Source organism: Zerene cesonia, chromosome Z (assembly GCF_012273895.1).
Source record: "Zerene cesonia ecotype Mississippi chromosome Z, Zerene_cesonia_1.1, whole genome shotgun sequence".
NCBI lineage: Eukaryota > Metazoa > Arthropoda > Insecta > Lepidoptera > Pieridae > Zerene > Zerene cesonia.
In genome coordinates, this window is record NC_052122.1 from 246,741 (window position 1) to 261,824 (window position 15,084).

Here is a 15,084-nt window from a genome sequence, read left to right on the forward strand (position 1 = left end):
GTGTCTCATACGTTAATGAGCGCATCAAATGTGGAGTGAGCTCTATATTGATAAGAGAAACATTAATAAATTATGTATTGTTTCTTTTTGATTTGATTAAATATTTGGTAATAGCAAAAAATTACATTTATATGAAACTGTATTTTTAAAGAGCACATAGAATTTTTTGAAGACCGATAGCGTCGCAGATAGCGCATTATTATTGAACTCTTACTGACTATTAAATAGCTGTTTGAGTTTTCAACTCATATTAATAAGCAGTAGGTATATTTAAGGTTTTACTAGAAGTGAAGCGAACTACATAAAGTTTTACATTATGGCATAGATAATATTTATATTATGCAGACACGGAGCTAACATAGATTTATTCATATATTGCGCTTTTGACAGCTTTAACTTTTAATTCGAAGTCAAACTATTTTCTAAATGAAATAATTAATTTTAAAGTTCGCTTTTGAGTTAATAAAATCAAGTACAGTGCAAAATTACATTATTCCGTAACCAGTAGAACTGAATTATGACAGCACGACAAAAGCTGCCACAGATTACACTATTTCTTTCGAGTAACGCGACCACAGCAGAGCCATAACCGTATTCGCGCTGCATGAAAAAAAGCATAGAGATCCATTTCGATTTATCCACATCAGAGTCCCCGGTATCATTACAGCAGATATATCGCGGTGCGTACATACAGACGGACCACGCCTGCCGCCGCCGACCAATGGCGCGCCGGCCCGCACAGGGGTCCGAGTAAGACCCGCCTCGCTGACTTAGTTTGAGCTTAACAGTTGCCGCGAGTGGTCGCCCCGACCGCGCTGTGTACGATGTGTGTATGAGAGCTGCGTGTGCTTTTGTTTTGTGCTAGAAGATTAGTGTTTCCCGTCAGACATGAAGGTAAGATCTGGTGGGAGCTTACACGGCGTTTCACAATGCGCTCGACTTAGGAGCCGTATATGTTTGATATTGGCTTAGACTATAGTTTAGTGTTTGTTGGCAAATTTTTAGGATGGTAAACAATAGTGACTTGCAGTTAACACCACATTTTAGACATGTTTTACTTTAGCAATATATTAAGGGATTCTACTGCCTTGCCATAGCTTGATACGGCACACGAAAGCACAGATTGATTTTCAGAGATTCATTGTTAAAGCAAAGCTATTTTTGAAAGACGGAATAACATGAAAATATTATATATATAAACGTTGTTCTCCAACTTCCGTTGTTACAAATATTGTAAAGTAGATTTAATATATACCTTTGGCAAAATAATAAAATAAGTAATGAATAAATTTTCTAAAATCCAATAGGATCCAATAAGTGGGTACCCAGGTGTGCATGTCTTGCTAGTTAAATTTCTCTTACTTTCATAATAACTTAATTACCTTGTTTTATAAGAAAAATGTGATATACGTAATGGAAAATAAGAACTCGGCAGAATAAAGCAATATAATTATGAATTATTTTATTTGGTTTGTGTTTTGCTTACCCTTAACTTCTGTCATCATAAATATGTTTTTTATCATAATATTTCTAGACACTATTAATTAAATATTAGTGAATGAAGTCAAACAAAATATACGCTATGACTCATGCAATAAACTTTTTACAAGAAATTAATTGTACAATATTAAAAGAATATCAAAATAACATGAGTTAGTTGATAAATCTTATAGAGTTGTTGCTTTTTTACTTTAAATTCATAATAAAATTCATAATTAGAATTATGCTCCGTGAATACATATCATTTATGATTGAATTATTTATGACTAGCTTTCTGCACGCGGTTTCGCCCCGCGGTCGAATGAAATTCCCATCGGTGATGCTTCGCAATAAAACGTAGCCTCTGTACCTCTCTGGCCTCCTTACTTCAATAGATATTGGTACATATATAATGACAAAAAATATGCTATGTTACGACGAAAAAGAAAAATAAATAAACACAACAAACACACTCCCCAACTCATAATAAAATTGGCAAGAATAATTATAATATTTTATTATTATTTCTCTAATAATCGTAGGTGTAGGAACAACACAAGTGACAGTCGCTTTCAGTCTCTGAACTAAACATGTACAATTTAGATTATTTCCTAAAAATCTCTATAGGATTTTTTTAATGGCAACGCCTATTCCGCGTGAAGCACACTAATGAAAGTAACCCGTTGCGTATACTTTTTTAACTTTATTTATATTACCCAAACACACTGGGATGTGTGATGGGTTGTTAGCCAGTTGGGCTGAAGTAGTAGCCTATACACTTGTATTGCTCACGAAAAACCTGCGTCCGTCGGCGGGTTCGAGGGCTAAATTTAGTCGCATTTGAATTTCAAATCTGTGAATCGACCGCGCCGCCCGCTTCCCGCACTCCCAAACATTTCACGTTAATTAACTCTTAATTGCTTTTAGAAAAATTACGGTATTTTAGCTTGAAATTGCAAATTATCGTACGTACCTACTATCATTTGGTGTTTAGCCGAAAATGTTTCAAATCAATATAATTTACACATGCAGTCACCACACATTATTATTATAATCAATAGCTTTTGCAAAGTTTAAATATAACCCATTGTATATGCGTGGCCAGATATATTAAATTCAGAACAATATTTTTATACGTAAAACATACGTGATATTTTTCTATCATTATTCTTGTAAGACGCTTGACTTTACTCAGAGATTAAACATATAAATAAACAAAATTACAACACGACAATTACAAATCGATATGGGTAATAAACTTTCGAGATTCGGACCGAAAAACGAAATTAATTCCAAACAAAAACCAAAGCGGAGAATATTCATAAAGAATAAATTATGTATACAATTTAAGTTGAAGTCAATCAAGCATTGATTTACAAAGTATGATGACGTAGAGGCATCGAGCCGGCCCGGCCCGAGCCGCAGCTTTACGACGCATACATTGTTGTTTACGAGCAGTGAGATACGCGCACTGCAGATGGATTCTATTAAGTGTTTTATATGATTAATATACATTATCACTGAAGCACTAGCTTTTTTCATTTGTTTGAGCTTCAGGATAAAATAATCTCTACGTCTGACTGTGTTAAACTTCTGCTATTTTTAATCAGTTTGAGGAATAGAATAGATGTGCCGTTGATAAAAATGTGCAAAAAGGAAGAAATTAAAAAGGAAGGTGATTGATTAGCCAGAAAAACAGTTGTAGGAAAATTGATGTTTACTAAAGAATTTATATACTCAATAAAAATTTAAGAATGATAATAAAAATAGCGTTGGCGAGTGCTGTGTTTATGGAAATTATTTCAAAATACCGGCACGGACAAGAAAGAATGACATCTACATACGCGTTAAGATAGTAATGTAACATAACATTGCAAAAATAGACAAAGTTGTCGATTAATGTGTGCTGCAGGTAATCGTGAATAAATAAATATATCAACGGAAATAAAATTACTATAAGTTTTATAAAAATACTATAAGTTTTAGTCAGTATTATAAATTCTATTTGAAAACATTGGTTTTTTTCAAAAAGCGAGCTTTGCATAATAAATAGTAATAATTAATTAAATATTTTTTGTACGTTCGACCAAATTATTATGATAGACTGTCATTAATCTCCATAACATTCTGTAATGTATTTATAATTTTATGGGTCGCAGGATTACGTTGATATCAATTGTTTTGTGTTTCAACGGGAAATATAGATAGAGGTTAGTATTTCCCTCTATTTGATTTTCTCGAGTGTTATACATTTAGAAATTAAAGACTTTTAAACGGATTTTAAACGCGACCGAAGTTCGAAACGTCGCGTTAATAATATAATGAATAAATCGCGTTTAAAATCCGCTTAAATTCTAAATAGACTAGATAGACGTCAATAGAATATTATACGTTTTTACGGGTGAAAGTAAATAGAAATGTATATTATATAGATACTGAAATAATGAGTTTTGTATATAATTACAATTCAAATACTTTATACACGTTTTAAAGATAATGGAAGATATTTTATTTTTGATTAAATATGTATTCAACTTTAAATGATACAGATATGTTCTCAGCGGTAGGTCTCAAATTGGGTAATGCCTAAATTGATCTAGGGTCAGGTTCAATGTCTAATATTATCTAAATACACATAAAATTATTCCAACTACCTAGGCGTTAATTAATTAGTTTGCGTTAAAATTTGCGTTGGTTTAATGTTTCATAGAAAAATATTAATGATATTATTATTCCAATAAACTTAGTAGATAAATGTTGAATTAAATTTTGTTGTCAATATATGTTGAAAGAAGAAAACCATATTAAAGTTTTCAGTTGTTTGTCAGAGCTCTTTTATTTTTTACTAGCTACGCCGCGCATTTTCTTCCGCGTAAGTCCGTATCCCTGAGGAATATCGAGATAAAAACGTGTTTGCTATTCCAGTTGTCCAGCTACCTACGTACCAAATTTTATTGCAATCGGTTTAGCAGTTTTTGTGAGAGTAACAAACATACACATACATCCATCTTCACAAACTTTCGCATTTATAGCATTAGTAGGATAGAGTTTGTGTATTCACCGCTATATACATTTTACAGTACTTAAAGAGCCTTTTAACGATGTATAACTGAAATTGTATATATGTACAATATAATAAAATAAAAAATATAATCGAATATGTCGAAATATTTAAGTAAACCGTTTTAATTGTACATATTCTATTATGCAAAAAAAATATAGAGCCCGAAGATGACTCACAAAATATATACTGGTGTCACACATTGCTCAACTCTAGCATGTAGCGTAAATAAACTATAAAACTGTTGAAATTGTTGAATTGAAAATCATTTCCCAATATTCGAGTAAAAGTTCTCAAGATATGGACGCAAAAGTAACACAACTTATATTAAATCATTATTCACTTTGAAACCAAATATAATATTATAACATTTAATTAATGTTTTTTGTAACATATTCCGTATTCGTTGTTGTCAATAATTTCTAATAACATATATTCTTAGTGATACTACATTGGTTAGTATATTCCAAAAGTATCGCGGAGTAGACTGCAAGCTACGCGCTGCAAACAAAGTCCAAGCTAAAGACATCAACGGGTGAGCGAGCTCCTCGCTTTCGAGTGAGTCTCTCAGGCCTCGTGTTTCAGCTAATTATAAAACAATGCGATATGAAAATTAATTCGGCGGCTCTTCTCAAAAGATCTGGGAAACGAGTATTATGTAGCGTTATTTTACAAGCATTTAAATAATAATATCTTTGGATACAGCCCGTTAGCTCGCTCATCTTTGAGTATATATTTTACGATTTAATATTTTTCGTATTACGTTATTATTAAAATAGAAAAGTTCTTTTTTCTTAACAGATTTTAAATGTTCTTAGTTTTTTTTAGAATACTTAAGTTAAGAACTATTGTAATGTACATCTCAAGAACCTACAATTAACGACGTACCTGTACCTATATTAGTGCTTAAATGGAACATAGAGATAATTTATTTCCGAAAAATTTTTAAAAAATAATTACACTTTTATCAAACACGTAATAATTTCATAGGGACATTAATATTTCGGTAAGTCGAGTAACACCCGAACACATTATTACATCGGTAATCCAAAAAGCGCCCGATGCGAGTGGAACACGAAATCGGATTATCGGGTGCAGTCGATAAATCGACGGCGCGTCGCCTGTCGTCGATTCGATACGATTCCCAAAGTTATTCGACGCGGGAGAGTTATGGCAGCGGCCGCTTTGCCGCTAACGCGTTGCCGGAGCCCTGCGGCGCTGCCACCGGCTCAAAGGCGATATTAATGATACGAATGTATCACTCTTCGAACGCAAATGTCTTCTTTGAGTATCGATCCTGATGGGTTAAGTCGGTATCGCGACCTTTGCGCTTTCTACCCCGCGCCGCACTCGCCTCGCCGCACCGACTCGCACGCCGCACGAGCCGCAACGCCCGCATACGCCGCACCCGCCACACGTGCCTCGCGGAATGATAAGCGATTCGTATTTTCTTATTGGCTTGCGTTTTTAAACAGTCTGATTTTTAGAACTTTAGTAGAAAACTTCCAAAGTAAGTAGATATATGTATAAATAAATAACAATAATACAATAAAGACATTACAATATCTTGAGTTTATCTCATTACTCGGAATAGGATCGCCAGGATTAAAGATAGTATAGGAGCAAGTGCGACATTTATGTTAATTCTTTTATTAAGGCGTAATAAATAAAGTTAAAAAACTTCTTTTATCTATATTTGTTTTTGGTATAAGTAAGTGTAAAGTTGTGTTGTCGTTGGTACAAAAAATATTAAATAAACGAAATACAGCGGAGACGCATTGTGCCGCGTGACTAGCCAATCTGATTGGAGTTCCGTAGTATTAGTATTAGTGTTTTATTTACAGCTAACATTTTATAACGTTTATGTATGAATTAAAAACCTATTATTCATTACATGTTTATAGCAAGACTGTTATGTTTTACTAATTTATATACAAGTGTTGACAAAGACAAAAAATCCTATTTTTTTTTTTTTATATTGATACATTCTTTAGTATGTATTTATTGTAATTTGATTAAGAGAGAACTCGATAAATCTTTAACATAAAATTTAAGAGAAATATTCAATTTTATATTTATTTCATCTACTATTTGTCTCAATTCCAATAAATGTTTAATTTAATAAAGATTAATTGTGTAATGAAATCCTCCATCACATGCGTAGGCGCCGCCTATCTAGCAGCGTGGTAATGAACTGGGAACAACGAGGACAAGGTGAAATAAATTTCTTTTACTTATATTTGCGTTATGTAGAGTATCCTGCATTTGAACACCAGTCACTACTTACGTTTTGTTTTATTTTTATATCTGGTAAGACAATTTTATTATAAGCTTCAGTGACGTTTTGACACAAAACTATGTAGCTGGTCGTCGGACTTCAGTTATCGCACCTTCACACATTTTTATTCTCCTAATTCAAGACGACGATGACAATTCAAACTATCTAATAATCATTAAAATACGTTCAGCCATTCTTGAGTGTCTCTTTTTGTTTCTATAATATAGGCATACTTTATATCGTATAGTCCTGATATTTTTAAAGTTTTCCCAAAAGGGAAAACCCGTATTCATATTATCGAAGTATTTAATATTATACTATTATTTTTATAATATAAATTATTGAAATAAGATTTCTCTTGTCTGACAGATCATTCAAGAGGTCTCCAATTGATTTAGTAAAATATTTTTACGTTAGTTAGTTAATCCTACACTTAACATATAATAACAGAAGCAAAAAAAAGTTAAGTAACTTACGTACATAAAAATATGTTCCTTTTCTAATACGATGTGTATTATTGGTATATTTATTTAGATTATAAACTTACGTAACTAGTTTTGGAGTAGGTAACACACTATCTAAATCTTCTCTCGAAGTAGAGAGAAGATACTACTAACCACAAAAAATGTTTGCTATTAAAGACAATGATTAGAAACAGCACTGAAATTAGATGTAAAACTGTTTTCGTTGTAATTAATTCATATGACACGCGTAAGATCTAATCATTAAGTATCTTCGGTATATAATCTTTTTTAATATATATTCGCTCCGACTTTGTCCGCGGTAAATATACAACCTATAAATACTCAGGGATCAGGGAAGAGTAAAATGATTTTTCAAATCGGTCCACTAGCTTCTGAGATAAGCGCGCTGTAGCAAATCTTCAGCTTTATATTATTAGCATAAATTCTCCTTATCATATTATTATTATATAACAGAATATAACAATACAATTTAAAAAGTGTTTCCTTATAGCAATAATCGTTTAAAATGCTATATTTTAGCATGAAAGAAGTCAGATTAACATCTAATTATAATTTCAACAACGTTTTGTCTCGGTGAAATCGTGGCTTGTATGATGTTATAGCTGGCTAATATAAGACTCTTGGGAAAGTCTAGGTTTTAATAACTTTTTGAATTTTACTCCATTATATACATACGCCTCTCCAAGAATACAGTTTTCTTCAACATCATGTAACAGATTTTGTGTTTTTTAAATAATATTTGAACGCATTACAAACATAATTATGCATTCAGTTTAATATAGCACAAACAAGATAATTCCATGCTTCTATTAAAAATATGCAAATATTGAATTAGCCTACTGAAGTGTACACGAAGGCTAACCACCAGCGACTATGATTGAAACATTCATTTTATTCCTTTTATTCTTTCTTATTTCCTTTCCTAAAACTAAAGGCATAATTTACTAAAATTGATCGCCACATATCGTTCACCCGGGGCCCACGGCATCACCAAGCTGTTTATACTCCGCGCGTCAGAGACGGATGGTCGTAGCGCTCGCATATTCTTGGCGTCTCTGCTGATTTATGGCTCTCCCTAGTGATGTACCACTTTAACGTCATCATTACTCGGCTAATGTGGCTTGGATTTGTTATTTTCATATTTCAAATTGTTTATGACTTACTGGGAAATTTAATTTGTAACTAGTAAGATCGATTGAGTCGAGATAGCTATCCATTAATATATGCAGCTGATTTTGCTGATACATAGGCAACGATTTCATCAAATTTGAAAACTACATTCTCATGAAAAGAGCGAATGGTATTTTAATCTACTCTCAAATATAAATACAATACAAATAATTCGAACTCAAACTTGAAGCCTCTCAATTGTACGTAAAAAATATAAAAACTACAACACTAAGGCACTATCAGGAGGTTCCTCCAAACAGATGCGCGTATAGTGGCCGCCGCGCCGCTACTCGCTAGTGACAGACAGACAAAGGACCAAAAAACCCTCACGCCAAAGAAAACATATTTCACCCACGCCTCGTGACGGCTAAAGGGTTGGGTATGATTTTTATTAATTGTGTTGAACATCAAAGTTTATTGAAGGCACATCGCAGGAGTCACAATAATAAGGCTAATAAGAAAACCAGTATTGTTCCGTATTACAAGAAACGATCGAATATATCTTTGATAACGTTAAATGGTTTCGAATACATCAACTTTTGATTTGTTTAGAGCAACACTTAAATGTAGATATATTTGCTGTGGTTTCATAAAAAGAAGGAAATATCAATATTTTTTTTGTGCCTTTACACAGAGTTTCTGATACTTTTTGTAAATTAAATTGTTAGATATAGCGATTCCTATTTCATATGATTATTCTCGAACGCATGAACACTTATTGGCTTATATTTAGCAGTAGATAGATTTAGTTGGAGCTGAACAATGAGGTTTAATAAAATACGAACATCAAAGATCACTTTGATTATATCAATAATGCATTGTTTTTATCAAACAAGTTATAGAACATATTGATATATAGTAATACATTTGTAATGATGTTGCTGATATGAGGAAAGTTTTTCTTTAAAACTCGCAGACACCATGTGGATTGCCGTCGAGCATTCGGTGAGATCTAAAAGATCGTTACATCGCATTACTATAATACATAACAGGCATTTATCAGGGGGCAACATTTTTCATTACGGAATTATTATTAGAGGTACAAGGTGTAACTTACAAATGGAAAGAACGCACAATGCAAGTCGTATATCATCCGCGTCCACACTTCTGGAATTAGGGCCTCGATCCACTAGCGTGCTGTCCGCGTGAAACGATTCATTTATTTAAACATTCGACACAAGTGCTTATGATATTGAGGTATGTTAAAAGCTATTCTTTTTTTCTTTATGCGGCACTGAGACCACTTTGCATCAAACAAAATAGCACGTTATATGGGTCCGTAATTGAACTACAACATATTTTAATTTTAATAATTTTTATTACGGTTTTAATGACACATAAATCATTCAATTAAATATTATTAAATGTTTGTGTTCTCAGAACAAGACCGATTAAAATGGGATCCCATGCAAGGCGCCAACTTTCATGCAAAAATATAATCATAAAAATCGCTTATCAGTCGGTAAATGTTATAAAGTAAGAAACGAAAAAATACAGTTGAATCGATAACCTCCTCCTTTTTATGAAGTCGGTTGAAATCTGACCTATATCCACTACCTTTATGTTTGCGTACGCTGCCATAAAACAGGGCCACAAATCTCCACTTTCTGTACTAATTACTATTTGAAACAGTCAAATCAAAGCTCCACTCGAGTTTGTTAAGACAAGCCATAAAATCTCTCTACCAAATAACACCAAAGCAAGTTTTATAGCGCTATAATAGCCCCCGAACAAGGCAGCGCGCAGCGGCCAGAAATGCGCTCAATAGGGAATCATTTGGAAGGATTATGCGTGTCCTTTGAGTAATTTATCAATTTGTGTCTTCGCCGGGTTTTTCATGTTTATCGCCTTGCAGCTCGGTGCTTGGCGCTCGGCGCTTCTTATATATCGACAATCGTAATCCTGTAATTAATGGCGACAAACTTTTTGTAAGAGATATTATATTCTATGTATTTTTAGCCCGCCTTTAAGCTCGCGGTTCAATTATGGTTTATCTATTCGCATTGTAACGGTTACATTATCGCCTATTGGTGTTCATTTACAATATCTTACATAAGTGTGTTATCGGTATGTAAAAACTGCGCATGTATGTATACAGCGCTTATTTAATACCTATCGACTTCGCTTTGCCAAACTAATAATTGTTTAGCTCGCCATTCGTTTTATTTCTTATTTGTTACTTAATTGTTTGACTCAATATTTGTTTGTTACATAATTATTTCTAGCAGAAGCGCCAGATTTTATGAGAGTAATACAAATGACAACACTAGTAATAAATAACGAGGGGTTTTATAAAAATATCAAAGTTCAAAAAAATATCGATTGAGGTAAATAGTTTCCGATCGTTTAGAAACAAAGAATGTAGGTCGCGCCTCGAAAAGTCAGTGGGAAACACAAACTTCGGCCTTCTGACATCTTTATCACAACGATTTCTTCATTTCTTTTTAAAATAGCGTATCTCCATACGCCGATGACCAATCAATTAACGACCTTACTTATTAAGTGCAAAGTCACTTTTTCTCTGCTTTCACAGGTGTGTACTCAGCGAGACAGTATAGTCACTTGTGTCAATTATTTCAATTTTTCAAATGAACGCTTTTTTTTGGGAAGGAAATACGACTTTATTCCATACAAATAAAGCTAAATTTCGGATACAGTACACGTTTTCTCATTGAGCATTGATCAAACAATATTTCGTGTAAATAATGGCTGTTATTTTGAAAATTCGGCTAAGCAAGAACAAACACAGCGGCTTCTGAATACAGTTGTCGGCGGGCTTCAAATGTGTGCGTCTCAGTTATATGTAACGTGTTTGTTTTATTTTCCTGTTACTTTATTTCTATTTTTCATATTTAGTAATTATTATTTTGTCAGAATAGCACTTAAGTATCGATTCTTTTTCACTAATTTAATGATTTCACATTTTATTCTTGATCTTGTTTTAATCTACCATGAAAAACACAACTTAGGAAATCTGAATAATCCTCCTGTAAAATCTTAGAGAAAATTGGGAAAAGAGTCTGCTATTGAAAATATTTGACAATTCGTAATGATGAGCGCAACTGTTGTATAGTATCTGGGGCAATCCCCGTAATGAGTGTTGAAGTTGCCCGGTAGTTGGTACATCTGCACTTTATGACCTGACCGTTGGTTTTGAAAGATTTGCCCCTTGTCCAATCTCATTGGATTATCCCACTTTGATTGTGAAAAGACACGACTCAGCCAATACTAAAGTCAGTACAATAGTTTAAAAAGATGCCCTATTTAAACGATATCCTGAAAAAGCGGCATAGTGTTGTGCCGCAATGAATCATGTCGATACTGTTTCGTATAACCGCATTATCGCCTCGAGTGTCTGAACGCATTAAAGCAATCATTAATTTTATAAGTCTCGTATCGACCACCGGGCCGGGATTCCCTTATTCTGAGAAGAATCACGAAACAGCGGGGCGTTGGACCGGTTGTAGCAAACAATACTTTAGGTATGTTTGCGTAGACAATGGGTGGTATTTATGTACAAATGGCGGGAGGTGGGGGGAGGGGAGGCACGAGCGGCGCCCCGCGGCGTGTGACACCGATACGAGAAGTGTTTATCGACATCGATTAGTCGATGAATATGTTCTAGGCTTTGAGAGGTTAGATGAATTTGACCTGTGAGATGAACGGTTTGTTTAATTATTAAAAAAGTAAGGAGTTTAGGCTTGAGTACAATTAAGGTAACTTAGTTAAACTTAACTTAGTAACTTATACACCTTTAGCCAAAATCGAGTCCGATTATTTATTATCAATATAATGTTGACTTCGATGAAAATAAATTTTATCACAAAACTAATAGTTCTGGTTGCCTTTTTGTCTGAAACATACTCCTTTAGGTTGGAGTGCTGCAAAGAGCGATGTTATCGATAAGTGTCAACGCATCACTAGGCGCCGCTGATCACCTAACACCTGCGCGCGCGCTGTTTTGCGATCCATATCGTCATTATTAGCCACAAACTTTAATTACCCGCCATCTCGGCTAATGTCGGCCATAAATAGCAAAAGATTACGATGTTTGAGGTCTTTACATTTTAATTAAGTTACAGAAATCAGATTTTTATAAAAATAAATATTGTATTTTAATGTTCAAAGGTATGTGACATACACCTTTTCGAAAGATGTTCTAGATCCAATTGGTGACGTCGCGTCACGTCGGTGTTTAATCGATTTCGAAATATTGACTTTACATGATATTATTTAGTATCTAATAATTTTTACTATGTTTAATCAGTATTTTATTCGGGTGGATGTGATTATGATCAAATATCGAATGTATTTCAATAGCATATTAGTTTATTAGCAAACGTAGGTAATGTTTCACCTGTATTAAATATCCATAAGGAGACAGCTAGTTTACGTAGTCAAATAAATTTTCCCTTGTGTGTCACTCAAGACAAAATATACAAAAAAAACATCACATTGATTGAGGTTTTAGAAAATAAATTCTTCGAAATTTATTTGATATTATTTTAACCATTTTACTTTAGGTATACAAATAAGTGATGATTAAAGTTTCCAAATATATTCACCATAGAGATTAGTATAGAACGACTATACTTACTTATATTATAGATATGACGTCATGTTTGTTTGTCCTTCTACTTTTGACTGCGGTGAAACATATCTACACCATAGGAATTTCCTAGAAAATTTTGATTCAAAATCAAAATCAGAAATGTTCAGTCACATTGTTTACAGTTTCTCGAATCATTGATATGTTCTTTTTCGCATGAAAGTTATGGAATTGATGAGGTACAAATGATAACTAACTGCCCTCTAAAGAACTTAACAAATGAGAAACGCATCTGCTTTGTGCCCATCTAGGGGGCTTCACTCGGGTTCAAGAGGATGACAGCGAAATAGTCAATTATTCACAACAGGAAATATTTTAATAGGGAGAAAGACGAGCTGTGAAATTTATATCAAAACAAATAGAATGAAAATCTGATGACCATAATAATGCTAAAGGTTTGAAAATTGAGGACCTGCTCATGTTATTCTAAACCGATAGTCACATGTCAACCATCGTAATATTTCAACGAATTTACTATTAAACTAGACAATATTCATATACACTAGGTTTTGTCTTTCTTCTTCTTATTATGTATTAACATTTACATACGTTAAATTTTTAAGAGAATTAAAAGCCCAAGGTACCTATGGAAATGTATTTATCAGCAGTGCCTGATTGAGAAATAGCCCTAGTAAGCACTGAGCAGTGGAAGTGCGTACTGCGTACTGCGTACGTGGCACAGGCATGCCGTCACCGCGCGCACGCGTGCGTCGCGATTCGTTCCGCGCGAACCTCCGAGCGGCGCCGGCTCACATACAACCTTATACAACATTTGATTAGTTTACAATAACCTTCGAATAGCCCGTGCACGTTAAAGCGCCCGCCTAATTTACTACTTCCCAGCCGAACGCAATTAAAACCGAAGAACAGAACTAGCGTTATTAATATTTAGGAGCAACTGGCGCCTTCGGCTGTTAAGAAAAAAGAAATTCGAAGTTTATACGTCAATAAGAGTTTGTAGGGCATTAACGTAAATAGCGTATGGGATTAATAGTTGGCACAAGGCTCGCCGCTCCTATTAGAGCGAGAGTTATTTGACAGTTGCGATGCGCCCGCGCCGGCGCCCGCCGCACCCCGCGCCCGCCCGCCTCACGCCTCACGCCTCACCACTATTAGCTAAGTATAACCATGATATTCGTACGATCGTCTTGTTTCGTAGCTTATTAATATTATGATCCATTCGAGCTGTATGTTGGATGAAAGCAGCTTTTTCGTTTCGAATCGTGTTAAAGATTTGATGAAGAGAACCTTTTATACAATGTTAGTATAATAACAATACCGCGGGACGTATTTCATATTACTTAATAAATTTATTCTTAATATTTTATGCATATACCGATTTGTATAAAAATATGATTTAATCTGCAATTGAAAGTAATTTCATATCCTCATATTATTGACTAATTTATGCTATAGTTATTATTTCATAGCTCCCATATTGTGAGGTAATAAATTTATCAAGTTCAACAAATTATGGCTAATTACAACTGTACAAAAAGTCGCAAAATGTAGATAAAACGAAAATCTCCAAAGCATTACCTCCCTGAATGTTATATACTTCATAAAAATAACAAAATCTATTTATTCATAATTGTTTGCTTCCGTAAAGTTTTCAACTTCAAAATAAATTGTTTGTTGCTCACACTGTGATTTACTTTTTATCCTTCAGAGAAGTCACTTTTTCTGTATTCAGCTATAATTGTTGTGCTCCGCTACTCAACTACAAAAAGTAACATTTATGTTTTAGCGTAAATAAATGGAAATATCAAAGAGGCAGCGTATCACGAACACGTCATTATTGCTTACGATAAACGTTCGTTTCAGCGTTGTTTTCATCTTGAAATGTAACTGCTTCTGCGTTCTAATATATCAATTATTATGTTATTTCTTGCTTTTATAAGCGAATAAGATTTTCATCCATGTACTTGTTTTAAAGCAAGTTTACTATGACTGTTTATATTCATAGGAGAGTTAGGTACTAGGACTATATACCTAACCTATA

General features: G+C 33.8%; 1 protein-coding gene across 1 annotated transcript in view; it reads left to right on the forward strand.

Annotated features, from left to right (window-relative positions):
- Window positions 1-787: 787 nt before the first annotated feature.
- Window positions 788-15,084, forward strand: part of LOC119835882 (LIM/homeobox protein Awh) — a 39,133-nt gene continuing 24,836 nt past the window's right edge. Inside the window, exon 1 of the mRNA XM_038360970.1 lies at window positions 788-894. Coding sequence (XP_038216898.1) covers window positions 889-894 — 6 coding nt within the window. The 5' untranslated portion in view covers window positions 788-888. The remainder of the gene's footprint in view (window positions 895-15,084) is intronic.